At 38.7% G+C, this 27,961-nt stretch overlaps 1 protein-coding gene and 2 long non-coding RNA genes across 7 annotated transcripts; 1 reads left to right on the top strand and 2 right to left on the bottom strand.

Annotated features, from left to right (window-relative positions):
- The first annotated feature begins 493 nt into the window (after positions 1-493).
- LOC149014665 (uncharacterized) lies at positions 494-20,438 on the top strand. Of its 3 annotated transcripts, XR_016173408.1 has the most exons (4): positions 494-1,033; positions 13,655-13,764; positions 13,924-14,073; positions 20,304-20,438. It is a non-coding gene; the product is annotated as an uncharacterized LOC149014665 (long non-coding RNA). The 3 variants fall into 3 exon arrangements; XR_016173409.1 differs by having other exon boundaries at positions 13,655-14,073; positions 20,315-20,438; XR_016173407.1 differs by having other exon boundaries at positions 13,655-14,073.
- Positions 16,247-18,849, bottom strand: LOC149014666 (transcription factor GTE7-like). Of its 2 annotated transcripts, XR_016173406.1 has the most exons (4): positions 17,178-18,849; positions 16,817-17,081; positions 16,582-16,724; positions 16,247-16,490 (listed from the first exon to the last, which is right to left on the bottom strand). XR_016173406.1 is itself a non-coding variant. In XM_089155118.1 (3 exons), exons 1-3 carry the CDS (start codon positions 18,648-18,650, stop codon positions 16,657-16,659), a joined length of 1,806 nt encoding a protein of 601 aa, XP_089011244.1. In that variant the 5' UTR covers positions 18,651-18,849; the 3' UTR covers positions 16,247-16,656. The 2 variants fall into 2 exon arrangements, 1 of the variants encoding a protein (XP_089011244.1); XM_089155118.1 differs by having other exon boundaries at positions 16,247-16,724.
- Positions 20,439-24,693: 4,255 nt separating the features above from the next.
- LOC149014664 (uncharacterized) lies at positions 24,694-26,428 on the bottom strand. 2 transcript variants are annotated; one of them, XR_016173519.1, is made up of 4 exons: positions 26,213-26,428; positions 25,986-26,115; positions 25,539-25,623; positions 24,694-25,451 (listed from the first exon to the last, which is right to left on the bottom strand). It is a non-coding gene; the product is annotated as an uncharacterized LOC149014664 (long non-coding RNA). The 2 variants fall into 2 exon arrangements; XR_016173518.1 differs by having other exon boundaries at positions 24,696-25,451; positions 26,261-26,426.
- Positions 26,429-27,961: the final 1,533 nt, after the last annotated feature.

Genomic DNA, 27,961 nt, shown 5'->3' with positions numbered 1-27,961 from the left:
AGGGAAAGAAGATTGATGGAGATCAAGAGGAAAGAAGATGGAGTTGAAATCGCGGGAACACGGTCTCAAAACGGATTATTTTTTTGTTAAAACTGGTCATAAGATGGGTCAATTTCACTTAAAACACTACTTTTAAATCTGAACCGTTTATTAAGAATACGTCACGTGTCAAATTGTGGCGCCACATTACTTAGCAAGCAGAAGATTTTTTTCCCGGAAAAGTCCAAATCGGAATCAGATCAAAACCGAACCTTGCCTTGTTTTACATATCAAGATTGATTCGATCTGATTAAAATCAAGCCTCCACCAATTAACGCCTCTAAATTGGACTGGTGATGGGACGTCGAACCTCTAACAATCTTTATAGAATCAATGACAAAGTCAAATCATGAATAAAGATTTTCTGAACTCGAAATGGACTGTTCCTTTTACCAAAAATAAAAGAAAAATGGACTGTTCCTTGTTCGATATTCTGAGAATTTAAAAAAAAAAAAAAAAAAAAAAAAGAGAATTGGAATGTTGATCTTGTCAAAGATTTGAAATTTGGAATTCACGACAGAGGGGGACTCCTCTATAGTACAAATATTTTTCTACAGGCCATCAAATCAGAGGAGAGGAATTAGGGTATCTCATGGCAATGTGGTGTTCAAATATTGGTCACAGTAGACTACGTTACAGTGATTCACAGTTTTTCTTTTATCCCTTCCTCTTGGTTGAACCAGTGTTACACAGTGAGAGTTTTCTTATTGATACTGACAATGAATTGGAGAAATTTCCTGCGCAGATAACACCAAATGGGTTTTGAGGAATTGGGTGGGCAGTGAAGTGTGTGAAATAATACCTAATTCTCGCTTTTCACATGGTACATCCTACGGTTTAGCCACCTGGGCTGAAATTGAAATTATATTGATGATTAGTAACCTTCCTTCATCCTTCCAATGAAGGTTTCTTCAGAGTTTGGTGTTCTTTGTGGCTGATGGTTGATGGTTGATGGTTGGTGTCCGAGCAGTTTTTTCCTCAAACAAAGACCCTGGTATGTTTATGAACTCCTGAAACCTCATTTCCCCCCAAAAGTGAAGATCAAACAGGCGTTTTATTGGTTTTTCCCATCCCCTTTATATTGATGATTTATCTTTGATATTCCGACCTGACCTTTACCTTAATGATATATTGGGATCCAATACTTATATTTACTTTCTTCTTTCTCGCAAACCATTTTTGGTTTATTGCTCACTTTATCACCGAGTAATACTTTTTACAGCAACCCTCCTCTTCCCAAGAAATGGAGGATAATAATTCAGGTGGAGAGCTTCTATCCTGATGGTCTGAGCAATAATCTGTTGCAGAATCATGACGTATGATGTTACTAGAACTAGCTTGGTCCGATCAACTGCAACTTTAACACAATCTTCTCTTCTATTTATTGGGTTTTCTCTGTTTACCTAATTTCCAGTACCCTTTACATCGTCTGAGCTGGTGTTGTCCATGTATTGTTTTTTTTTTTTTTTTTGATAAGAGAGCAAAAGATATTAGCATTAAGTTAGGCAATTACAAAGTTTGTTGGAGTTCATGCTAGTTGTCCCTCCCATCGCATTAGCTGCTATCATAGTGAGGTTGTTTTTTTGGTAATAGTGTTCTTAAGAGTGGTTAGGCATAAAGATAATTCTAGGAAAAGGGGATTAGATTAACTGGCCATATTCTGGTCTTTGGTTGTGGAAAAAGATCAAGAACGCCTTCATCATTGCACCATATTTCATCCAGCTCCATCGGTGCTTGTTGCGCTTGATTTACTGTCTTGAATCCCAAGAATTATCATGTCTAACCTGCTCCCATTTTTTGGCATCCACTGTTGACATATTGGACTTTCCCGTACCAGGTGCACCCTACACTCCATGCTGCAGTATCTAGAGTTGTGTTAAGTACCCTTGCACACAGTAAAGTGGGTGAGTGCAACATATTTAGAATTTCACATTTACATTGTATTTGTTTGTTTTTGGGTTTCAGGATTGTTGAGAGGGAGGGGTGTTAAATTGGAAAAATATATGATGAAGAATGAATAACTAGAGCTAACTTTGGTGGTACAGAGAGCAAAAGTTGTTTGAAGTGGCATGGACATATACAATGGAGGCTTTTGAATTTTTAGCAAAGATGAGTGATATGATTCAGATTGGAGGAACAAAAAGAGCCTAAGGCCATCCTAGATTAAGTTGTGAGGGAAGTCATACATAGTTTAGCACTAGTTACAAGTGTGAGAGTCGATCTGAAAAAGCACTTAAGCAGGTCCATTTAACCTACTTTATTTAATTGAGGTGAAGATGTTGAATTGAGTTAGACTTCGGTTTTAGTGATTTTCTCCATTCAATGAATTACAAAAGAATGAGTGGGTTGAAGTATTGAATAATTGAGGTTCAACCCTAGGTTTGTTGCTAGGTCTCCTTTATGTTAGGAGAGGGGTTTGCTTGGATATTGAATATTTCTAGTGTAATTGAAGTTTCTGGTTATTTCCTGGGTCATGTGACATAGAATTTATCCATTTTATTTTATCAATAGTTTTTTATTTCTTCCCGGGGAAGAGGTTAAAATGATAACTAGATTTCTAGATCATAGTTGCCAAGGGAACAATGTGACCCAAGGCTGTGGAGGGGTGCCTAAGCGTCTTGGTGATAAGACGAGAGGGTGCTATTTTTTATTTTCCCTCTTTTCTAACATTATTTGGTTTGCTATAATATATACCTTTTATCATCAGAAGTAAACTTTAAGCCCCATCCAGTCATGGAAGAAGCAAGTTGTTGAAAGTTAGAAACTGCTGTTGATTAGAGAAATTCTCGTGCTATTTGATATGTTTCACTGCTCTTGATTAGAGAAATTCTCTTGCTATTTATTAGAATTTTGTAATATGTTGAATACAAAACCAGTTCTCTAACAAATCTAAGCTTTGCTTAAATCTGCTTTACATTTAGGGATTATATTTTGATCAACCCTTACTTGGTCTGTGAAAAATGCTGTTTAAAATTGGCTAGATTGGTAATAAATTTATACATCAAAAGGAAGAGATCATTTTCTCACTCTTGATCTTGTAGTGATTTTTATAACAATAATATTTATGTAATTCTTAGATTTGAGAAAGCTTTGTATTTGAAAGTTGAAAATCACCCCAATTGACAAAAACTTATTTTGTGTTTCTTAAGACAGGGAACTTATAAGATGGGGAACGTACTTTTTATCCTTTGAAATTAGAATTTCTAATTATGTGTATTAGATTCTTTTTTTTTTTAATTTTATTTTGGGGGGGGGGGGGGGTTAAAGTAGAATAGCCACGCTGCAACCAAGTCTGCAGAAGGAACATGAACTGTTCAGTAAAGAATAACATCCATGAGTTGAGCCCTTCAGGTGTCTTGTGCTTTCTCGTGCATTATGGCATTGAGCTTCCTGCCTTGGGAGCTTGTGTGCCTCGCTTTTGGTTGATATATTAAAGATAAATCTGCCGCAATTTGGGGCTTTCTTCAGTTAGCAACTACAGTAACATTTAATATTCTATTGAATTCATGAATCCCAGCAATACCTTGCAACCTGTGTTGATCTGATTTGCAGGATAATAAAAGACCAATATACAAACAATGAGGAAACCAGTATCCTATTCTATCCAAGGTCTCTCACCCATCCACAGGTCAAAGCATCTCCCAGCCTGGCATGGTTCAGAAACCAAAACCCTCATTTTTCTTTCTTCGATTTGTTGACTGTTTTGTGGAGTCTGTTGCCTTTGTTATGAAGTCAATTTAATTTAAAATACAGACTGGCTTTAAGCTAAGAAACCTCCTAATGCAAGTAAGAACTCTTAAATCTAGGCCCAAGGAAGTTGTCCAATCCTCCTCCATACATGGGCAATCTTCAACTTGATCTCCAAGCTAGCTCGCAATTGTATCCTTACCTAAGGAGGTCAATATTTCCTTGGTAAGCAAGAATCTGTTCAGCATCAGCAAACTAATCTTCATATAGCTGGCACTAGATGTAGTGAAAATTGGGGTTAATGTTCCTAGATTCAGCAAATCAATTGGTAAAGAACATCTGGAAAATAATCTCCTAAAAGAGCAGGTCAATATGGTAGAATGGACTGGCATAGTGATGAAGACATTAGTGAACAGTTTGAGTTTAGCGGGTAGAGATATCCAGATCTATGTGGATGGGTGGAACTGTCTGGGGTTTGTTGTTATTTTCTAGTCTTGTGGGTTGGGTAGTAGTTTTATTTAATATTTTGATTTATGTTTGAGTCTTTTGGGTGGGTTGTTTGGGATTTTGAATTATTTTGAGTTTGGGTTATATATAACTTGTTGGGGTTATTTTGGGAATTAACATGTAGGGTTGTGAGATATTTTTTTATTTAAACCATGTATCAATTCGTTTTTGGCAATTTGAATGAAAGAAAGAATTAGAAAAAGTAGGTGCTCTCTCTCTCTCTTTTTTTGGTGTGGTTTTCTTTCTCTCTCGGGTAAGTTTTTCTCCTCCTTTCACCTTTATTTCCCACTAGAAAACTTCTCCTTGCTCTCCTCTACAAAGATTGTCTTTTTTTTCTCAAAAAAAAAAGGACCTAGTTTCTTTCTTGGACATCTTCTTCTTCTTCAAACCACGGTTTTTTTTTTTTTTCTTTCTTTTCTTTGTTAGTCTAGTTGTTTTGTTAGTCTCTTTCTTCTCTTTGTTTCTTTTCTTTCTCTCCCTCTCTTATCACCTACTTCTTTCTAGGATCGATTACTTGAATATTATTTTCTCTTTTAGGATTCCACTTTTCAAAATATTTTTCTTTCTATTATTTATGTTCCTAGATGCTTTTAACCCTGTTTTGAGCAAGATCAGCAGGTAACATTATCTCTCCTAAAATACTTCTCAATTATTTGTTTAAAACAAAAACTTCTTAAGACTCCTTTACATTGTTAATTGTTGAATTCCTTGTTAGAATTGATATTGATTAGGATAGTTCTATTTTTCTTTAAGTTTTTAATAGTCTTGCATTCAATTTAGTATTATGGTGAAGATCCCCATCCCCTTGTTTCTATTGATTCTTGTTTAGTTGTGTTACGAGACTTATCGTGTTTATTTCTCTACTTTAATGTTTAATGATGATAAATCAGATTACAAGTGTGAAAAATTTTTCTTTACTATCTGTCAAGAATAGGGTTAATTCTAAGAGTCTAGTAGACTTTGTAGGTCCCCTAGTTTTGGTTTTTAATCATTCTGGTATCGAGAGTTTAGAGTGTGATCTTCTGGACTTTTAGGTTTCGAGTTGTTAGAATTGTGGTTTTAGTTTAGGTGTCTTTAGGTCAGATTGTGTATGGTAGTAACCCAAGTGGAAACGAATATTCCAATATGATGGTTCATCAAGTGCCCAATTGACCCACAATTGACTCAGTGCTCAACAAATGGAGAATCTTAAAGGCCATTCAAACAACTAAGAAGAGTTAAATAACCAAAGGGCAGACGACAGCCAAGCCACCACCATTCAGGCCATAGAATGTAATGTTCGGATTGAACACGACTTACAGCCATGAGGAAGCAAGAGCAGATGGACATAATACTAGCCAATGGACTAGGAATGAAAACTACCAAGTGGACCTCCAAAACTTTGACCACCGTGGGATCTTGATAGAATGGGGATAATTTCAAGGTAATGGAAGAGGTAGAGGTAGAGGTCGTGGAGCACGTGGACATCTTGGTCCTATGCATCATGAACCTATGAGCATGAAAATGCTTTGACACCATGATAGAGGGTTCGATATTAGGAGGATAGTCAAGGTAGAGGCATCTTATGATGGCAAATAGATGCAAAAGTCTTACTAGATTGGATTAGACAAATGGACGGTACTTTGATTTTTATAATATGTGAAGAGGTTCGCTTTAGGTTTGCTAAGATTGCTTACCGGGGCTGCCCAAGATTTTTGGACAGAATTAGAGTACAAGAGAACAATCTAGGACTTGAGCGTGACACTTGGGTTGAGATGAGAAGGCTTAAAGGGAGTTCTTACCTATCACCTATAGGCTGAACTTGTTGAATGAAATGAACACCCTAAAGCAAGGAAAATTAACTATGAGAGTATATGGCCAAATTCAATGAACTTAAGATTGAGCCGTACTGTGAGGATGTTGAGCAAACACTTTCTAGGTTTATTACTGGACTTAACTCGGATATCCGGTCACGACTTGACCACTTAGTGGAGATGTCCCTCAAGCCTTTAGGATTGCTCTAGAACTTGAGAGTCCATGAAGATTTTTCCTCAAAGAAGAGTTTTCAGGGAGAATCTAGTTTCAAGGTCTACCCCTAACACTACCAATTTCCAAAGACCCTTGTTAACCAAGACCCAATTGATAACAAGGGTAAAGGCATTTTAGGAATTCCCATGAAGTGGGCTGTGTTTCAAATGCCAAGGATTTGGACATGTTGCTGGGAATGCCAATAGAAACCTTTATGTTGGAGGGAAGACCGTGGATTTAGATCGGGATGATGATCGGAGCAGTATGAAGACCATAGACCGGATGAGGACATATCGATGAGGATCTCGATATGGTATATGGGTCTAAGCTTGGAGTTGTGCGTTGTATGGTATCCAACCAAAGATACGTGATTGGGGGACTAATATTTTTATTACCTACACTTGATCAAGGTAAGAAGAGTGATAGATAGTGGAAGTGATGAATGTAGTTGCTCAAGTGCTATTTGAATGGGGCTAAAGGAGGCTCACCCCAAACCGTCAGGTTGTTGGGTTGATCGGTTACTATCCGTAACCTTAGGTGTTTAGTTCCCTTACATTTTGTGGTTTGAGGATGAGTGTGGTGTGATGTCTGGAGATGGATGTTGCTAATCATTCTAGGGAGACCATGGTTATATGATAGGGATGTCACTACCTACGGAAATCTAACATCTGTATCTTTGAATATAAAGGGAAAGATTCGATTGACCTAGTGAAAGAGTTTAAGGTTGTGGAGATAAAGGCGTTTATCAAACAAACTTGCTCTAAAACACTTGGCATACTAAATCAGAAGAATTTGAAGTTGAGTGTAAAGAATCGGAGTTGTTTATGCTCTAGTTGCCTGAGTAATCCAGATACACATCACACATCGACAAATTTGTTAATGTTCCAAGAAAAGTGAACCCTTATTAGAGGAGTTTCCAATCGTTTCCGAGGACCTACCGGATGAATTACCACCTATGCGTGATGTCCAGACGTCATTGATTTAGTCCCGTGGTCCTCATTGCAAACTTGCCATTATCGCATGAATCCAAAGAACACGCTGAGTTGGGAGTGATGAATTGCTTAAGGGATTCATTAGAGAGAGTCTTAGCCCTTGTGCGACTGCCCTACTCACACAAAGAAGGATGGTACTTGGGTATGTGTGTAGTAGGAGCATTAATAAGATCACCATTAAGTATAGGTTTCCATACCTAGGCTTGATGACATGCTAGATATGATGGTGGTTCATTAATCTTTTCAAGATTGATCTTAAGAGCGGGTACCACGATTAGAGTTAAACCTGGGATGAATGGAAGACGGCCTTTAAGACAAAGGATGGCTCTTTGAATGGTTAGTTATGCCTTTTGGCTTAACTAACGACCTAGCACGTTTATGAGAATAATGAATCAAGTGCTACAACCATTCAATGGCAAATTTTTAGTGGTTTACTTTGATGACATCCTCATCTATAGTAAAACGTCTTCCCACTTAGATCACTTGGTCAAGTTTTCCAAGTGCTTCAACGAGAAAGTTGTATGCCAATCTCAAGAGTGACATTCATGAGTGATCGTTATTTTCTTAGGATTTATTGTGTCAGCCAGGAGTATCTGCTGATCCGAAGTGAGAGCCATTGTTGAGTGGCGACCGACTAACATCCATGAGGTGGAGCTTCCTGGCTTAGCCACTTTTTATGGAGGTTTATCTACCGGTTTAGTACCATTATGTCTCCTATCACAGTTGCATGAAAGAAGGAGTTTCAATGGACTAAAAGTGCTGGAGGCTTTTAAAGAGATTAAGAGTTGATGACGAGGCTCAGTCTGGTTGGACTTCTCTAAAGTCTTGAGGTTAATTGTGATGCATCTGGCATTGGGATAGGTGGTGTCCTTAGTCGAGGACATCTGTTGATACTTTAGTGAGAAGCTTAACGAAGCCAAGCAACGCTATTCCACTTATGACAAAGAGTTCTATGCGGTTGTCCAAGCCTTGCGCTATTGGCGCCATTATCTTTTACCGCAAGAATTTGTGTTATATTCTGATCACCAGGCCCTAAAATACTTGAGTGCCCAAAAGAAGCTAAATCAGAGGCATGCCAAGTGGGTTGAATTTCTACAAGAGTACACCTTTGTACTCAAACATCGACCTGGTGTTGAAAATACTGCTGCTGATGCATTAAGCCGAGTTAATATATACCTCCACCACAACAATGCTACAAGTCGGGCCAATGTGTTACTTCAAACAATGAGTGTTGAGGTTATAGGATTTGAGCGAATCAAGGGCCAATACCCCACTTGCCCTGATTTTAGTGAGGTATTCACTTCCCTCAGTGGAGACCCTCCTATTGGCCGCTTAGATTACCTTCTGAGAGATGGTTTCCTTTTTAAAGGAACCAAACTATGCATTCCCAAGACCTCACTTCGAGATTTCCTGATCTGGGAATTGCATGCTGGGGGAGTTGCTGGTCACTTTGGTCGAGATAAGACAATTAGCCTAGTAGAGGACCGATTTTACTGGCCAGGACTCAAAAGAGATGTTGCTAGGGTAGTGAGTCAATGTAAGACATGTCAGACTGCTAAGCAACAAAAACAGAACACAGGGTTGTATACTCCCCTGCCTGTACCACATGCTCCGTGGCAGGACCTTAGTATGGATTTTGTGCTTGGCCTTCCTAGGACTTTGAGAGGTCATGATTCCGTATTTGTAGTAGTAGACCGTTTCTCAAAGATGGCTCATTTCATTCCTTGTTCTAAGACAAGCGATGCATCAATTGTGGCTAAACTCTTCTTCCATGAGGTTGTCAAGTACCATGGGTTACCTAATACCATAGTATCCGATAGGGATGTTAAGTTCACTAGTCACTTTTGGCGGACTCTATGGAGGATGATGGGAACCAAACTCCGTTTCTCTTCTGCATTTCACCCCCAAACCGATGGTCAGACCGAGGTTGTTAATAGAAGTCTAGGGAACTTGTTGCGTTGCCTAATAGGAGAGTACCTTACCAGTTGGGATCGGGTCCTTACCCAGGCCGAGTTTGCCTATAATAGCTCTAAGAACCGAACCACTGGTCTGTCACCTTTTGAGGTTTGTCTGGGATACCAGCCCAAGGCTCCTATAGACCTTATTCCAGTTGTGTCTAGCTCTAGGACTTCCCCATCAGCCGAGTCTTTGCGCGACATATCCGATTTACATGCAAGTATAAGACAGCGAATAGCACTGAGTAATGATCAATATAAGTCCAAAGCTGATGTGCATCGACGACTGCAAGAGTTTCAAGAAGGAGATATGGTGATGGTTAGGATCAGACCGCAGCGTTTCACTAAAGGTAAAGCGAGCAAGCTACATGCTCGTAGTGCAGGACCATTTGAGATTCCAAGAAAATAGGAGCTAATGCCTATGTTCTTAATCTACCAACTAACATGGGAATCAGCAATATTTTCAATGTGGAGGACCTTGTCCCCTTCCATGGCACTCCTACTACTGCATCTTTCATCCGGATGACCTTAACACCCTTCCTTTTGTTTTTGATGACCCTGTTGGTATGACCTCTTCACTCCCTACTACTTCAGCCACCTATGCCTAAATTTCACAATAGAGTTGAGGCAGTTGAAGAGATTCTTGATGAGAGGTTACAACTACAAAAGAGGGAGGTTACAAAGAATTCCTCGTTAAATGGCGGGGCATCCCGAGATCGACGACTTGGATCACGATGGAAGAGCTACAACGACTTGACCCGACATGCTAGAGTACTACGAGCCTTTATTCACCGGAGGTGAATTCTTCAAAGTCGGGGAGAGTTGATGAAGACATTAGTGAACAGTTTCGAGTTTCCCGCGCCGCGTGAGATCATCCCACGCAGATCTATGTGGATGGCGATGAGAAACCCGCTCATGGCGTTTGTCTGTTATTTTCTAAGTCTTAGTGGGTTGGGTAGTAGTTTACTATTTAAATATTTTGATTTCATGTTTGAGTCTTTATGGGCTGGGCCTAGAGTCTGTTTGGGCCCAATTTTGAATTATTTTGAGTTTGGGTTATATATACAACTTAAGTTGGGGTTATTTTGGGAATTAAACATGTAGGGTTGTGAGGAATCAATTTTTTTATTTAAACCATGTATCAAATTCGTTTTTGGCAATTTGAATGAAAGAAAAGAATTAGAAAAAGCTCACGGCTGCTCTCTCTCTCTCTCTCCTCTCTCTCCTCCCTGGTTTTCTCTTCTCTCTCCGGTAAGTTTTCTCTCCTCCTTTCACCTTTATTTCCCACTAGAAAACTTCTCCTTGCTCTCCTCTACAAAGATCTGCTCTTTTTTTTCTCAAAAAAAAAAGACCTAGTTTCTTTCTTGGACATCTTCTTCTTCTTCCCCAAACCCACGGTTTTTTTTTTTCTTTTCTTTCTTCCTTCTTTGTTAGTCTAGTTGTCTTCGTTAGTCTCCTTTCCCTTCTCTTTGTTTCTTTTCTTTCTCTCCCTCTCTCTTATCACCTACTCTCTTTCCTAGGATACGCCATTACTTCGAATATTATTTTCTCCTTTCCTAGGATTCCCACTTCTTCAAAATATTTTCTTTCTATTATTTATGTTCCAGATGCTTTCTAACCCCTGTTTTGCAGCCAAGATCAGCGGTAACATTATCTCTCCTAAAATACTTCTCAATTATTTGTTTAAAACAAAAACTTCTTAAGACTCCCTTTACATTGTTAATTGTTGAATTCCTTGTTAGAAATCTGATATTGATTAGGATAGTTCTATTTTCCTTTAAGTTTCTTAATAGTCTTGCATTCAATTTAGTATTATGGTGCCAAGATCCCCATCCCCTTGTTTCCCTATTGATTCTTGTTTAGTTGTGCTTACCAGTAAGACTTATCGTGTTTATTTCTCTACTTTAACTGTCTTACATGCATGATAAATCAGATTACAAGTGCTGCAAAAATTCCTTTCTTTACTATCTGTCAAGAATAGGCGTTAATTCTAAGAGTCTAGTAGCCACTTTGTAGGTCCCCTAGTTTCTAGGGTTTCTCCTACATCACGTAGGGTGCTTGGTATGGGTTTCAATGAACACAGAATATGGGGACTGATACAGCCCCACCTTGGCCTAATAGAAAGTCCTTGTAAGTAGTGCCAAACCCAACTTCATGCAAAAGAATTGTGATAAATGGTGGAAAGAATTGGAAAAAGATTTGGTTAAGCACATGGCTTACCCAACATATGTTAGTCTCTCTCCGACCTCCTTCCTCATCCTCCACTTCCCTCCCATGGGGTAGAACTCCTATCTTACCTGGAGCTGGTTGCTTACCAACCCACTTTGCATAAATATTAAACCAATGCAATGTAAGTGTTGTTGGTTTTAACAGAAATAGAGATGCAGTGTGTGAGGTGACATCAACTTAAAATCATGCATATTTTTGATGAATCGGCTTTGGAGGTCAACTTGTGAAGGACACAGAAGAAACTCCCAATTTTCGATTGCCTGTATGATGAGTGCTAATTATGTAGATACACAGAATGATTCAACCAATTCCCAAGGAAGGAAAAATATAAGGTAGTTTACTGGTCAAGCCTTCTAAGTAAACATGAAGAATTTCAGAACATCAAATATTTTCCATTTATATTGAACAGATACATCCGATGAACACATAGGATATACAATGAATCGGTGCTTGCCAACTTCTGTCAGTTATTATATCTGCTTTGTAGGAGCAATAATGGGTGTTCTGAAGTTAAATATGATGAATAACTTTAAAATAGGGTAAATCTTTTAGTTCTGTTCGTGTAAGTCTTGTTTTCAAGCCTGCCATCTACAGATGGTGTGGGTAAATGCTGCATTGGTCTCTGTATGTGAATTTCTCTGGCAGCTTCATATACACTTCTTGGTGCATTAGTTATTCAGAAAATGGAATAGGTGGACTCCACAGAGGAGTATGTTGCTTGCCATAGACCATTTTGGACTAAACTAACTTAGTGCCTAAATATATCTTGTCTAGAGGCCAAAGAACCGGGGGCCCTTTCTTTCTGATATCATCCCTTACATGATTGGACTTTGATATGTGTCCTTTTATACTCAGTTCCTTCTTTTTCTGTGGCTCATGACACAACATAAGAGATGAGTAATGAGGAGATGGTTACGTTACCATGGTGTACTGCGCTTTTTGAGATGGGGCTTGCTTCTTTGGGGTTGAAGGCCTTGCTCTTTTGTTTGATGATCAGAGGAAAGTTAATGCAATAAGCTGGTAGACGCTTTAAGTAGCCTGATGTTTCAGATGGATAAAAATGTGGAGGAATTTCTTCAGGATCTGTCAACCTCTAAACAAACATAGCCTTTTTATTTTTTGGTTCTACCATAGTTGGTCTCATGGACTACAATTCTTATTCAGTTTTTTTGAAAATTAGTGTGTTCTGGGATTCTCTATTATGCACCTTTCTGTGATTAATTGGTGTACTCTGCAACTACATCCATTTTCCTGTGATTAATTGAACATTCTGCAACTATATATTCATCTTGTGGTTTACCTGTCTACTGACAAACGTTAACCAAACCTCTCTGTACCCATCAATAATTAACCTTTCCATTACCAACCATGGTCCATGTTGATACAGATCAACCAGCATGCACCTGGTCCAAATTATGGGTTTATCCAAACTAAATGATTTCTGCGCCAAATAGAGGTACCATCTAGCAACATAAAAGGGGATTTGCTTTCAGAATTAAAGTATGCGACTGGTTTACCATTTTAGGGTATTTCTATTGGTATATATTGCTGTTTTACTGGTAAACTTATATGTGATATGAATAAGGAGGTAGGTTAGGACTTGTTTTATCCAACCCATTGAGTTGGGGATAAGGTTAAGGGTTGTCGCTAGGATTAGTTTTGTTAGAGTTTATGTAACTAGGGTACTTTAGCAACTAGATTAGGGAGGTCTACTGAATACTTATCACTCGAAGACACAACATTCCACTGTCTTCTTCTCTATTTATGTAATAAGGGTACTGTAGCAACTAGATTGGGGAGGTATATGCAATATTTTTTCTGTATATTTTAATTTTCCTTTGAACGTTTTACCTTCTAGAAGGTATATGCAATACTTATCACTTCAACACTCTACAACCCACTATCTTCTCATTTTATATTATTCTCCTCTATCTTCTTTTAACCTTGTTCCTTGCATTCTGTAACTTCCAATTTCAATTTCCTACATAGGTTAGGATTTTTATTGGGTTTTCTTTTAGTATCATTTTAATTGACATTAGTTAAGGATGATTGAGATAATGAATATTTGAAGTTCTATGCATGAAGCTGAGCAATCAGTTGAAAGTTGAGATGCCTTCAGAGGGGTGAGAGCCCTGGGAGAGATTGACTCAGTCCAGTTATCCTATTTTCTGTCTTCTTATATCTTTCTAATTCCTTGGTTGATATTGAGTTTTGCTGATTTGTTGAGACCATTCGCAGGTTTATTTTGCCCTTTCAAGTGCTACCCAAATCCTTTGCTTTTCCTGGAAATATGCAACTTTAATTGTCTTCTGTGGAGCATACTCATCAAATGACAATTTAGTGGCAAGGTGAACTTGACGTACTTTCAAGAACTAATTTTGTATTTGTCAAAAGTTATCTTCTCTTGGTTTTGTTGGCCCTGGTCATCTCTCTGTAGGATATTCTTAATCAATATTGCATATTTACGATTTTCATCATAACCTTGTGATTATGCATCAAAATATTAGCAAGGGACCCTCTAACTATGGAGCCTGGAGCATGATGCTAGATGCAAAAAGACAACTATAATTACCCATCAAGTCATCTTGGTTTCTCTGCTAGTGTTACCATATGATAGATCTCCCTGAGGGCTAGATTGAGGCCAGAAAAACTGTAAGGTAAATCATTTTAATCAGTTAACTTACTTTTGTATAACATCCCTACAATTTCAGGTTTCTTTAATTCGTCTATTCTGTTCTTCTGAACTGCCATTCGTCAACATTGTAGAAAACCTGCGAATTTGAATTTATATACAGTAGCCAATAGAACTGTTTGACAGGTCTACAGTTTCATCTTCAATTCATTCCTCGAGTTCACGGATTTAATCTTACATATGCATGCTGGAAATACTGCTGCACATGAAGTTCATACTGTGGCTGCATTGGGTTGCATTGGAGAACGGTTACTTTCATGAAACCCTTTTTTACATAGTCTAATATTGTGTAGCACCTCCATTTTGTGAGATGTCATGTACTACCCCCAAATGTATGCTCTGATACAGGTTAATCCAATCTTTTAGTTGATTATTGTTAAGTGCTAACATCCACACATTATATCTCACTTAATCCTAAGTTAATCTTGACAGAGTAAGTCAACCCTAGAATGAATTCCTTGTTCTCTACTTTCTTTCAGCACATTTCCCATAACAAATTCTATCTTTACGGCTTCTTTCCTTTCCTTTCCACCACATATCCGAAACAAGCTTTCCATACTCCACCTCACTCTCTTTTGTCTATTCATCGGAGACGACTCCCCATTTTCAAAATTCTCCTTTGTAACTTCTTGGCAACATGTTCTCTGGTTTCTTTTAGGTAAAAGAGTTAGTTTATTTAAATTTGAAATCTCTAGATATATTACAACCTAGATCATCTATTAACAGTGGCAAGTAAAGGAAGGGTAGGGGGAGATCATTTACAAAGCAAAGCTTGTCTGTTGCTGCTTTGGTAGCCAAGGCACCTTGGATATTCCCCATTCTTGATATCCACTATCAGCTGTTGAAAGAATCCACCTCTCCCTCCTCTGCATCTACTTTTGGCAGCTTTATTGAAACAATCTTGCCCTTCTCAACTTATCATTTCTTCCCTCTATTCTAAACTTTGTTCCTCATTATCCAACTCGGACTCTTATTCCAATTACTTCTAATGCCTTCAGTGAAGTTGAGATTCTGCAAGTTGAAGAGACTTGGAACTGAATTCGGAAAATTTTCCATGTGAGCTGCAAAGACTCGCAAGCCACTCCGTCATTGCCCGTGAAAATCCAAGGACTATAAAGAAGAATCTAATTTCAGTACACTTACCACTAGGTTTTTCTGGAAATTTTTCGACTTGGTATTCAATTTCAGCAACTGCCACCACTGAATAATGAATTTGGCTCTCTATGGTTCCGGTAGTAGTTGCTTAGTTCCTAATATCCATGATCATACAGTTATGCCCTCTTCTATTTTCCAGATTTGATTGTTCTGACTGTAATTTTTTTTTCATAATAGGAGTTTGGGTTGGGGTGGGGTGGTGTGTTAGGGTAATGTTGAATCATAAATAAGTGGGGTAATGTATTTTTATTTGTTTATGATGTTTCAAGTTAACACTGTTAGATTTAGGGCAGGGTTTATATTTCCCCAACAGGGGCGGGACATGATATATTCCCAAATGAGAATGGTACCGGGACTTTATTTTCTTTTAAAAGCAAAGACCTAATCACCAGACTCTGAAAGGTTTGGAATTACTTGTGAGATCATGGGTGATGATTGCAAGAGTTCGTTTTGGTTTTGATTTTATTCACTTCCTTTACATTGCAAGTAGACCAACCAATGCAATTCAAAATGGTGTCTTTTGTTAGAATATCCATTTGAGGGTCATCGCTATCATTTCTGCCGTGGGTCATGTATAAATATTCAACCAATATTTCTAGAGAAAGAAAAGACCATTAGATGAACCATGTTGATAATATGGTATATTGCATCATCATTGGTGTGAAAGAAGAATGTCACACAACTCTGCTGTTTCTGGTGTATAATATATGTCATGTACATGACACAATCGTCTGCTGTTACCCTTGACCCTTTTTATGATATTTCTCTTTCACTGAACATGTGGGCACCTTAAGGAGGAAACCCTTGTCAAGACAACCATTGATAATCCCCACGTATGGCTTTGAGTTGAGCTCTGTAATTTTTCAATCAGTTTTATAAGCCACGCTTGAAGCAAAGCTTAAAGGCATTTGGCTTGCGCGATAATTGAGCGAGATTGAACGAATAAGCCGAGGCAAGGAGAAACAAATAAAGGAACTCCGGTCTTGAATGCAAACAAATGTGATTTTAGATTCAATCCTTGATGGTGTAGTTTATATTACAAAAAAGGTATCGTAATCCCATCTCTCAGTGGTTCACAAAACCCTACCACACCAACACCCTTTCGTGAATTCTATCTGTCTATGTTTCTTCTTCTTCTTCTTCTTCCTAGCTGTTGATCTTCATATGTACACTTGTGAAACATGCATACCAAGCCACCGAAATAACTTCCCATTTCACCTCCAGGAACTGCGACCATCAAACCAAAATTTAGAACCCAAGAACGACTCACATCATCTTCTAATGCAAATGTTAAAGGAGTATAGAATCGTCAGTGTACCTGTACCCACATCTCCAACAATCATCTTCTCGCTTCTTAACAAGTTCAAGTTGCACAAGTCACCCTTCATTCCCCTCATGTCCTGGGTGATTGGGCATCGTCGGCATCAGAATCGCTTCCAGATGAGCTTCCCGAATCCGAATCTGCAAGAACCCAAAAACAACTCTTACTCTCCTGCAATAGAAGGATGGATGAAAGAGGTAAACAAAAAAAGGGTAACAAACAGTGTGCTTACCACTGGACGAGGAAGTTCCACTGCTTGAACTACTGGAGCTGCTTGACCTGCTGGCGTAACCACCACCAGCACCAGCGGCAGCATCCTTCTCGATTTCCACGGGAGGAAAGTTATTAGTTACTAATTCCTCCCCAATATCGACATCCTCTTCCATCGTCTCCCCTTTCTTACTCTTCTTTGAAGCAACGGCAGCTGCAACTGTTTCCGATGCAGCCTGAGACGCTGGATGCGGTTTTGGGGATTCAGGCATCACACTAATGGGAGACTACAAAGGTAGAAGACAATGGTCAGCGTCAGAAAGCAAGTGGAAGAGAAAGCTACAAGCCACTGATTTTAAAATTATTAAGGAAAAATGAAATACCTTGTTGCTTTCTGCAGGAATCTCGTTGCTAGCAAACGATTGCCTCCTCATCTTACTCATTGTCTTTTTACAGTTGCTAACAAAGCGATCAAGATCCCAAAGGGTTTCCTTGTCCAAAACCTCGATGTCGAGCTCAATCTCATCCCCATGCTGCGCCACATTAGCGTTTCTCTTCCTTATGATTTGAACCACCTGCTCCATTTTTTCTTGCGGGAGATCCTGGAGGCTCATTCCTAGTTTTTCCTTCTCCCCAAGAGTCATCTCTCGTTTGTTTGGATCCTTCGCTTTGGGCTTTGGTTGCTTCCCGGTAACTGATCTTCCTATTGACAATTGCCTTGCCATTGTAAAAGCTGATGTTGGTGCGGGGGTTCGCTCTGGTGATGGGTTTGATGCAGCTGCAGGAATGGAAACTGACACTGGATCTGGTCTTTTCGCAATAACCTCATCCCGGAGTGGAGCCCCAGCCCATGAGTTTCGCGGCATATCATCTGTAGGAACCACTCGCCGCTTAAAATTTTGGAATTTCTTACAAGCAGGTTCAAACATATCTTCAAAAAGAGCCAGCATTTTCTCTGCTATGGCATGAACCTCGTGGCCCTTGGGATTGTATATCAGGGCGTTGTTGAAGGTCAACCGCACATCTGAGGCAAAATCAAGAGGTGATGCATAGATGTTCTGGCGGAGCTTGTCTTTCACGGTCCCCAGATCCATAGGCTGCTTGACAATCTGGTTGTAGTCATGAAGACCCAGGCCAACAACATCGACGGGGGTATTAAAAATCCACCCGTGCTTATGCTTCATCATCTTGACCAAGATCTGATCGCATCGTTTCATGATACTGGACATCAACTTCCCAGAGGAGGGATCCAATGCCGGCCGCTTTGAATCTCCGCCAGATAACAAAGGTGGAGGACGTTTGCTCCCTAAAACTTTCTTGGCATCTTTGGGTGTTCGTTTCTCTTTGGTACCATCGGCGACTGGCGAATTCAAGGAGGAACGATGATTCAAGTGTAGAGGAGGTGGTCGCGTGGCAGATGAGGCTTCCCTAGCAGCATATCCTCCAGATAGCTGAGAGGTGCTGTAACCAGATCTGGGATGGATTTCCCCCAAATCGATCCTGCTGGCCAAGCTCCGGACCTGTTCTAGCTCAATGATCAGGCGTTTCTTGAGCTCTTTGAGTTCTTTTCTTGAGTAGGCCGCGATATTGAAGGTCACGTAACCGCCGGCGGCGGTTCCCCTCCTGCTGCTGAGGCTGATGGATTTCCAGTTGAGAGAGGATGAATCGCCGGAAATAGTCGCAGATTCGTCAGCCTGACGAGAACGAATCTGGTTCGGATGATGGTGGTCATGGATCAATCTTTCAGGTTTAAAATTGGCTTTCAGGTGAGGGTTAGGGTTAGGGTTTTTCCTCATATACACCTTGCGCTCTCCCCAAGACGGTTCATTTCGATTGGCCAAGAGAGCAGACGCCATTCATGCACGAAACCCTCTTACATCGTCGGAATCCGGCGAGATGTTTGCAACAGCGGCGATTCCTGAACCATGAAGAAGTCTAGAAGTCGCCGGAAAGCGAGAAGAAAACTGAAAACGAAAAGGAAGCAAGAGAAGGAACGAAAGGAGATTATAACGACGAGGGTTTCGATGACCCTCTGCAACAGAACGAGGAACTCGAGAGCCGCTGCATCGCTTCTTAAAGGCATCCAGATCTGCCCGCTTGGACCTTAAATTGATTTTCGTGCATCGATGTAATCTTAGATGTTCATCCCACGGTTTCGTGCTAATTTCGTCTGCCCGAACAGCTGACCGTCCCATCTGTCACGGATGGCGTTGATATGGAGTTGGCAACACGTGGCAAATAAGTAACCGTTCGAAAGTAGTTTTTGATGTTTTCATTTGGATTTGGGTTTGAGTTTGGTGTGAATTTAGAGCGCATGACTCCTGCTGTAAGTTTTCCAGAACGCCTTTTCTTTCTCTCCTTCTCCGCGTTGTTTAAATGATGATAATCCTACGTGGCGCTGTCCAGTTCTTTCAAGTATCAAGTCACTGGAGAGAATCCGCAGTTGGCCACGTGAGCTCACTCCCCAGAACACCGACTGAAGTTTTGCTTGCGGAATCTTCTCCGCCGCCCACCATTACAATATGCGCCCTCTGCCAGGTGGGTGCCAGGTCAGCTCTATTACATGGTTCGTTTTTAAATTAGCCACGTCAGCTCAATAAGCACATCCGTAACGCACAAGAAACCGGTACGAGATTCTGTTCTTGTAGGTCCCAACACAATAAAGCCTACCAATAAAAAGCCAAGTCACCCTGTTGCTTTTACCGTAATACCCTCAAGATATTTCGTCATCGTCGTATTGGGATGGTAATGGGTTGTGGGGATGTTTGTTTCAACTTACAAGCTAAGGATTTTGATCAGGTACCGGTATCTGCGGAATCTGAAATCAGATTCTTAATAATCAAACACGACTATTCTTCTCCCAACAACAAAATAGGGTTGGTTACATAGATCTTTATCTTTTTATATAGGGGTTAAGCTATATATATTATTTCCCATCACTTTTTACTGTATTTTAGAGTTGTTCTAAGTTCTTCTAATTCCTTTAACATTGGATAAACTATTATTTTTGTTTCCAATTTGAAGGATAGACCTGCATCGATATATTTTGATTGATAACTCGAATGACCATTTTATAGAGATTTGTGGTGAAAAGCGATGCCTAAGCCTAGAGCCCACCACTAATCTCAGTTTGTGGAGGGGGTGCGGGCGAGCCCCGTGGTGGTGCTGTACGACCCGACCCAATGGGTCGACCTATTTACCCGATTGGAGTCTAATCAGTCTATATATATGTATTTTATGTTTGCCTATTACAAATTATTGAGAGATCTGAGATTTTGTATTTTAGGGTTTTGGTGAGAGTTCTTGTAAAGTCGTTTTTGGCCATTGGTTGTGAGATTTTCTTCTGTTATTCTTCTACGTAGTGAAAAAACTCTTCTTCTTCGCTTGTGGATATAACATACTACATCAGTATATGAACTACATTAAATCTCTGTGTGTTTTCATTTTTTTTCTTTTTCAATTAGCTATTTCATGGTGTTTGTTCTAATATAAACCACTTTTTTGTATAGGGGCATTACAGGCTTCGATCAAACATGACCGTACCACTTCAAACAAATTTCTTTATTAGAGTTACTCCCAAACCAATTTTAATATAATCGTGTTTTATCTTATCCTTATTACTTTTGCGACTCATTCATCTTAGCATCCCGTTTCTACTATGTGAAAAAATAAATTAATAAATAAAATAAATTTATTTTTAAAATTTTTATTTATAAAGATATGATTCCTAACTGTTTAACCTCTTAGTTTTATGAGTCAGGGAATTAACACTCGCAGGACTCTGGTTGGTTGCTTTGAAAATGGAGTCTCTTTCCACATATGTTTTGTGGGGATCAACATCCATGGAAGTTAAAGATGATTGGAGATTTTGTTAACCATGATCTCTCTGGTTCACATCTGAGAGCAAAATCTTAACTCGATGATAACACCTCAACCATCTAAAGATTCTAAAGGGTCCCCTCTCCTTGTCGGGACCAGTGTTTCAAAAAGACTAATCAAGACTGTTTTGCCTCACTAATATCTTCAGATTTTGGAGAAAAATCATTAACGAATCCACCTTTTCTTCTTTCTTTTTGGAAAGGATTAATTAGTCTAACTTTTCAATCTGGAATTTCTCTGGTAAAATGACTCACTTGGTTGACATGCATCAATAGCCTTTGAAGTAACACAGAAAAATAAGAATGAAAGAGAAAGAAAAAAAAATCCAATAATCTCTGTGTTTGGGAAGTTTCCTATTCCAATTCGTCAACTACTTATTATCAACTTGTGGTGGAATAATAATCGATTGTAAACCTTGTATGGCTTTTGCAGACCAGACACATAATATGTCTTAATCACCTGAAAATGACTTTTGACAAATTTCATGGTTTGGATGCTTTTGAAATTATCATTAAATTAAGTCATCACCTTATCGTGAGGGCACATGTTGTCTACAGTATCTTCAAATCGAGTTTTCACTCTCAACCGTACATGCACGGAGGCAAGGGAGGAGCTAGGATTTAACATCGAGAGGGGTCAAGTATTGATATACATTATCTTTATTGTTAATGTTTTTTCAATCAAAAGTTCAAGTACTGATATTTCACACATAGAAAGAAGGTCAGAAGAAAATTTTCAACATTTTGAAAAGGGATTAAAAAATTTTTCAAAAAATCAAGGGAGTAAGTGCATATATTTCATATATGGAAAGAGGACTCAAGGGAAAATTTAAACAATCGGAAATGAAAAGCAATTTCAAAATTTTTTCGTGGGGTTTGGGGAGGGATTGGGCCCAGTATAGCTTCATCCATACAAAGGGGGCTCACTTATTAAATGTTAGATTAGAGTGATCAATCACACACAATCAAATAAAAAACAAGGAAGAAGGAGACAGATTTTACCCTGGTTCACCTCAATGTGAGGCTACAGCTAGCATTAGGTTTTTCACTATATTCAATGTTCGATTACAAGATAATATATATAAGCACTTAGAAATCTAAGCCACAGTGATTCATGGGCCCAAGCCCAAACTGTAAATAAACTTTGAGTCCCACAGAAACATAGACTCTCTATAGGCTATGGCCTGTGTCGGTCGGCAACACAATGAGAAGCATGGGCCATACTCAACATTAACGGCGTCAATAAAACCCTGTTAGTTTGAGCTTGGCCCAACTTTTCAATATGAAAGGTGGGTCTAGATTACAAATTATCTAGCTTTGGTAGTGTTGACTGTTGAGTAGGGTTTGGGTGTAGCCCTCGGGCCAACCCAACCCAATCCTACTAGACCCTGTGTTAATTTAATTAAATAAAAGTATAAAATCTCATATAAATTGAGTTTGGATAACTAAATAAGTCAGTATGCCATTAAAATACAAAAATAGCTAAATGTATTCCAAGTTCAGTAGTCATTATCACTTTCTTCAACTCCATGGCTCCATCACTCCCACGGTCACTGAAGAGACTCCAGGTCTGAAAACTTTACTTCCTTTGGGAGACTTGATTCTACCAACCATGGAAGGTTCTTCACTTTTTCTACCTGTTGCTGCACAATCCTGTTCGTCCCTTCAACCGGTTGAACCTGCAAAGATGAGCTCGACCGTAGAGGTCGAGTTTTCACCTCCGACGATCTAGATAGAAATCTGACTAAGGAAGGCAAAAAAGTAATGAACAATAATAATACGAATAGTGATAGCCCTATTCAGGGAACCTTTCTCTTGTATTCTCATACCTTTTTATAGCCTTTCTCTGTATGAGTTTGAGTGGAACTCAAACCCTAATTAGGTTGCTATCAGAATCTTAGTCCTTGAGTCCTACTCGAACATGAGTAGTAGAGTCCTGATTGAATATTGTTTCTTTGGCTAGAATCTTATTCAGATTTACCTTATTATTCAACCTTTGTATTTATCCAACCGATCTTGATTTGGTCGGTTTACCTGGATCCGAGCTGGTCGGGCTAGGTTCATACCGAACTGATTTGATTACGATCTGGTCAGACTGGGCTCAAACCTGACTGGTTTAAACTTATTTATTCTTTCTTTATCACTACCAACCATGGAATGGTGTAATATTCTAATACGGTTCAAGATAGCAAAAAAGATCTCGAGCAAGATTCCTATCAATTATTCTAATGGTTTTATTTGAAAGATGGGATTTTACGTGAAAAAGAAACACACAATGGATTCAAAGGCTAAATTTCAAAGTTAAATCATTCATTGGGTTACGAAAGATAGAAAAAAGTTTTCTAACACGTTTTGAACACGGATTTCTCACTCTTCTCTAAAAATAATTTGAGATAAAAAGTATACTTCCTATTGTTTTTTTTTTTGGATCTAATGTTCATCCAGGCTAGCTTACGCGCACACCACGACTACATCCTTAGGGGAGCTTTTATATAATTAATATAAGCGGGGCTGCACCCCTGGCCTCGAGAGGATTCGAACTCTGACCTCTTATGTGGAAGTGTTGGTCTTTTGCCAATTGAGCCACCCCTCGGGGTTAGTTGTGTTTAAATAGTGTAGGAGGGAAAAAGAAGAAAAAAAAAAAATCAAAGTTAGGTTTAGGGCATGTTAGAGCTAACAGTCCCTATCAATTGGGACAAGCTCATATAGAAGAACCTTGAGAGAGTAGGCCTAGAGTTTGGGTTAGGATTCTTAAAATGATGGTCTAAGGCCCAGTTTGAGTCTAGCCCAACCAAGTAACTTACATGAGAATTCGTCATGTAAGGTAGTGTTTTGTGTGCTGTAATTTGTCATTTCTCAGACCAAGATGTTCATAGATTAAAAAGATCGACATCTTCCAAATCAAACTGAGAGAAGCAAGTGTTTGAAGCAAAGTCTCAGATACAACAACCTTATCAACAGCAGACGCCAAATCAAACACCTTTTGCTGAGACATCTAGGTTGTGTTAAGGAGAAGTTGATCTAGAAATGCTTTTCAAAATTACCCACTTATGGAGGAAAATTTGCCTAGTAGAGAGAGTTCTGCACACTTCATTATTAAAAACATGAAACCGTAAGCTCCCAAGCATTGGGAAGCAACAGAGTTCTCACCACCTCTCTGTTGAAGAATGAACCGACGACTCATAGACAATAGCTTATTCCCCCCCCCCTCATAGTGGTTTAATTAAAACTCTTTCTACGCACTTCATCATTTGCGTCATAAGTTGATGATGAAAAGACATGAAAACCGTAAGCTCTCAAGCAGTGGGAAATTATAGAGTTCTGACCATGTGTCTGTTGAAGAATGAATTGACGACTCATAGACAGTGGCTTAATTTTTTTCTTTTTTTGCCCAAACAATGGCTTAATTAAAACTCTTTCTACACACTTCATCATTTGCATCATAATTTGATGAAAGAACACAAACAATAAGCTCTCAAGTAGTAAAAAATAACAAAATTCTGACCACGTGTCTATTGAAAAATGAACGACAACTCATACATAATGATCTATTGCTAGCAGGAATCTCTCACAGAGCAATGCACTGGCCACATACGGCACAGGATTTTTATTTGTGATTTCTCTTAAACAAATCAGAACCTAGATGCGGATTGTTCCACCCCTGACAAACTTACACTTGTCGCACGAATGATCGGGTTTATTCAACTCGTTTAACTACCCAAAATCCAATGGAAAGAGTTAAGGGTCAAACACATTCGGGAGCACCTTTTGCCAATTTACAAACTATTAAACCATTAAAAGTAAAAATAAGAAATGATATTTACAAGATGACACTTACTTTATAGCTGCCACACGTTGAACAGACTCAAATACACGGTGGCAATTCCTGAGAAATTCTCAGGATCTTCGCAATAAAAATCCGTCTAAATTTTGATCTCGACCAACATTTCAGATTTGACGGTTCAAAATCTCTCCCTCGAAGTATGTGCATGACCCTAGCCATTTCCAAAATTCTATGCCTCGGTTTCAATTTTCAAATATCGATGGTAAACAACGTTACGAAAAGTCGAAAACGATACGAGATGTTGAAAATTTTCAAATTCATTAAAGAATGGGGATGTATAGTCTTGAAATCCAAATCAATTATTGGTATTCGGTAGCATAAAAGACACGAAACCCCAGGCCCAGCTCATGCCCACATCTTTGCCTTTCGCTTTCGTCGATGCCTGAAAATTCCCTCCACTCGTCCACACCAACCTCTGCCAGCTACAGTTGTTGTGGTGGCCAGCACCGCTACCAGCATTTCATGGAATCTCTTTGCTCACCCATAGATGAGAGGAGTTGCAGCCAACTTTCCTCTCCACTCTTTTTTGACTTCTGGGGTCAAGAATTAGCTGGGTTCATGATCTCTCTCTCTCTCTCTCTCTCTCTCTCTCTCCAATTTGATCTAATACCAGAGTTCTTGCTCAATCATATGTTGTTTTTTTGGTGTAATTATTAAAACATTAACAGAAGCTACAAACTATAAGAATCTCTGAAACAAGTAGTTGAAACCAAAACCAGTAAAGAAATATACACTGAAGAGATCAGCTAAGCTGTCTTAAAACATGGTCCAACAAGCACTCAATCACCTAAGCAAACATATAACAAAGACCGGAGAATAACAATTTGACTGAACGAAGCAAGATCCATCTTGATAAGCAACGTCAACTCACGAATATAATCGAAGGATCACAGCAACATTCGTCAAGAAGACAGCAGCAACATAGGGCCGCAAGGCTGCCAGAACACAAAACAGAGGAATTTGAGAACCAGTTTCAAGTTTTTTGATAAACCCAGATGAAGATTAGTTAGGTTAACACATACCATCCTTCCAGGAATCCTGGTTCTCTCCTTGGTGGTGGAGCAGCATATTGTGGAGGAGCCATTACAGGAGGCCCTTGGTAATACCCTGTTGCAATTTACAAGGGTTTGTTAATAAAAGATTCTCTACATAGGTTAACAGGAAAAAAAATATCCATGGAGATTAGGGTTTTGTTTTTCTTTGGGGGTTTTGATGCAGAAACTCAACCCCTTTACAGTCACAGAGGGACAAATCCCATTACTGAAACCTAGTTCACACCAGAGACCAGGTGAGATTTCAGAAGGGTTGTGAAAATTGTCCAAGCCATAAAATCCCCACATAGAAAAGGGAAATTTAAAAGATGATTCAAACCCCAAAACCGTAAAATCTTGAGAAACAATCAAAACAGTCGATTTACAAGAAACAGGGGTGAGACAACCAGAAAGAATTAAAAGTTTAAACAGGAGTACCTTGGGCAGGATATGGATAAGCATACTTGGGGTCGCTCATATCCGACGAACCAAACTTAAAACAGTAGAATTAAGAAGATCGAGCAAGAGAAGCAACGAAAGAATGTATATCTGTTGATGTGTTCTTCGTCTATTGAAGAGGCGAGGCGATCCGTTAAATATATATAAGGCACAAAAGAGAAGCAAAAGAAATGTTGAAGGAAAGAATATTTAAAGACAGAGATTACGATCACACGAATGAGAAGATTCGAGAAGCAGGTTTTCCTATTGCTTACGTCTTTTCTTTATCTTCTCCAGGCAGGAATCGATTATTTAACCAGAAAACTCTTAAATCTCAAAGAAGCTTCACCATCTCTGTCACCATCTCTGTTGCGCTTCAGTTATTGAGTTCACAGCCAAACGCGTTTGGTAATTTATTGCAGCAAAATATGAGAGCACAGCACATAGAATCAAACTGCAAAGGAGACTTCTGGTTCCCCTTTTTCTCCACTTTTTCTTTTTTCTTTCTTTCTCTTTTTTGTTGATTAATTAATAATTAATAATGTAGTTAACTCTTTAGATGAACAGAAATGATCAACATAGTGTAACCAAAAAAAAAAAGAAGAAATGATCAACATGGTGTGGTTCAATTCCCCCTAATTCTTAGGATTAGAGTGATCAATCACCCTGGTTTACCTCAACTATGAGACTATGTTCAATATTAGGTTTTTCACTATATTATTCTCAAAAACAATTACATAAAATGTTCTGTTACAAGAGAATATGTATATGCGTTTAAAAACTCTAAGCCACAGCTATTAATGGGTTTAGGCCAAACTGTTAAGAAACTCTAAAGCTTACAGAAATATGGACCTCGTGTTCGTCAGCAACACAATGTGAAGCATGAGCCATACTCAACACAACACAAATCATTTATGAAAGTTATCTTAAGACAAATTGACCCGAATAAATTTCAATTAACAAAATTTGACTTAATTTCGAATGTTAAAAAGGGAGCTACCTATGTGCAGTCTTTGTTCTAACTCAAATGTGAATTAAAAAAAGAAAATAACATAAAATTCCATAAAGAAAATGCTAGAATTTTAGAATTGTGATGACTCCTTAGAGAAGTGTAGTTATTCTTTTCTTCTTTTTTTTTTCGTTCGAAAATAAGCTTATTTAAAAATATCTTGGTGAATATTTTAGCGAAGAGAAAGAGTTCTTTAACATAAAATACGGAAAGCAGTTCCACCAAATCCTCGAGATATTAAATGTTCTAGCTCGGTGGAATGGTTATTCAGTTATTATCAATTCTAGCTCCAAAGTTTTCAATAGGAAAAAAAAATAAAAAGAATAAAAAAAACTAGTAGCTCCTAAGTACTAATCTGCCTTTTTCTGGATCATCCATTTGTTAAACTTCTTTGTTCCCCCCAAATTCTCTTTACAGCTTCGAAGGAATACATATATGATGCTTTCACATTTAATTCAAAAAACACAAATGATGCTTTCATATTTACCTTTAAACTTTTATAGATCACTTGGTCGGTGAAGAAAATTAAAACCACTTTTATCATTTATAAAAAAGTGAGATGCTTTTGTGTTCAAGGGTCCTTCGAGTTTGATCCCTGTCTCCTGCAAATTGATGGATAAGATTGATCTTGTGACTCAGGTTGAGGTGAGAACAAGGAAGGGAGCTTCCAGCATTAGAACAAGCAAGAATCAATTTAGGCAGGAGGCAGGTATGCATTTATTAGTATTCCCTTATCAGATGAGAAGATTTCTTCCAGTTGCCAACTTAAATTTTCCTTATTCTAAATACTCAAATTCTTTTGAAACATCTGTTTTATCCTGATAAGGAAGAATTCATAGATGTTCCAAGGTCTCTCAAAACCATTCCTAATCCCATCTTTACTTCCAAACTTTCTAGTTCTTCCAATTTGATCTGCAGCCTCCTTCCACTTGTTTGAAAATTATAAGTTTTTGACTGTAGGTTTGAT

This window comes from Hakea prostrata, chromosome 5, assembly GCF_041222555.1.
Source record: "Hakea prostrata isolate BN-2017 chromosome 5, UWA_Hpros_2, whole genome shotgun sequence".
NCBI classification, from domain to species: Eukaryota; Viridiplantae; Streptophyta; class Magnoliopsida; order Proteales; family Proteaceae; genus Hakea; species Hakea prostrata.
This window is presented reverse-complemented; position numbering and strand designations above follow the sequence as displayed.

Excerpts from the sequence above, each read along its gene's own strand:
- LOC149014666 (XM_089155118.1), bottom strand. The coding sequence starts at position 18,650 with ATGGCGTCTGCTCTCTTGGCCAATCGAAATGAACCGTCTTGGGGAGAG. Across the intron at positions 17,082-17,177 it reads TTCCTGCAGAAAGCAACAAG|TCTCCCATTAGTGTGATGCC; the intron begins GTATTTCATTTT and ends CTACCTTTGTAG. Across the intron at positions 16,725-16,816 it reads TGGAACTTCCTCGTCCAGTG|ATTCGGATTCGGGAAGCTCA; the intron begins GTAAGCACACTG and ends GGGTTCTTGCAG.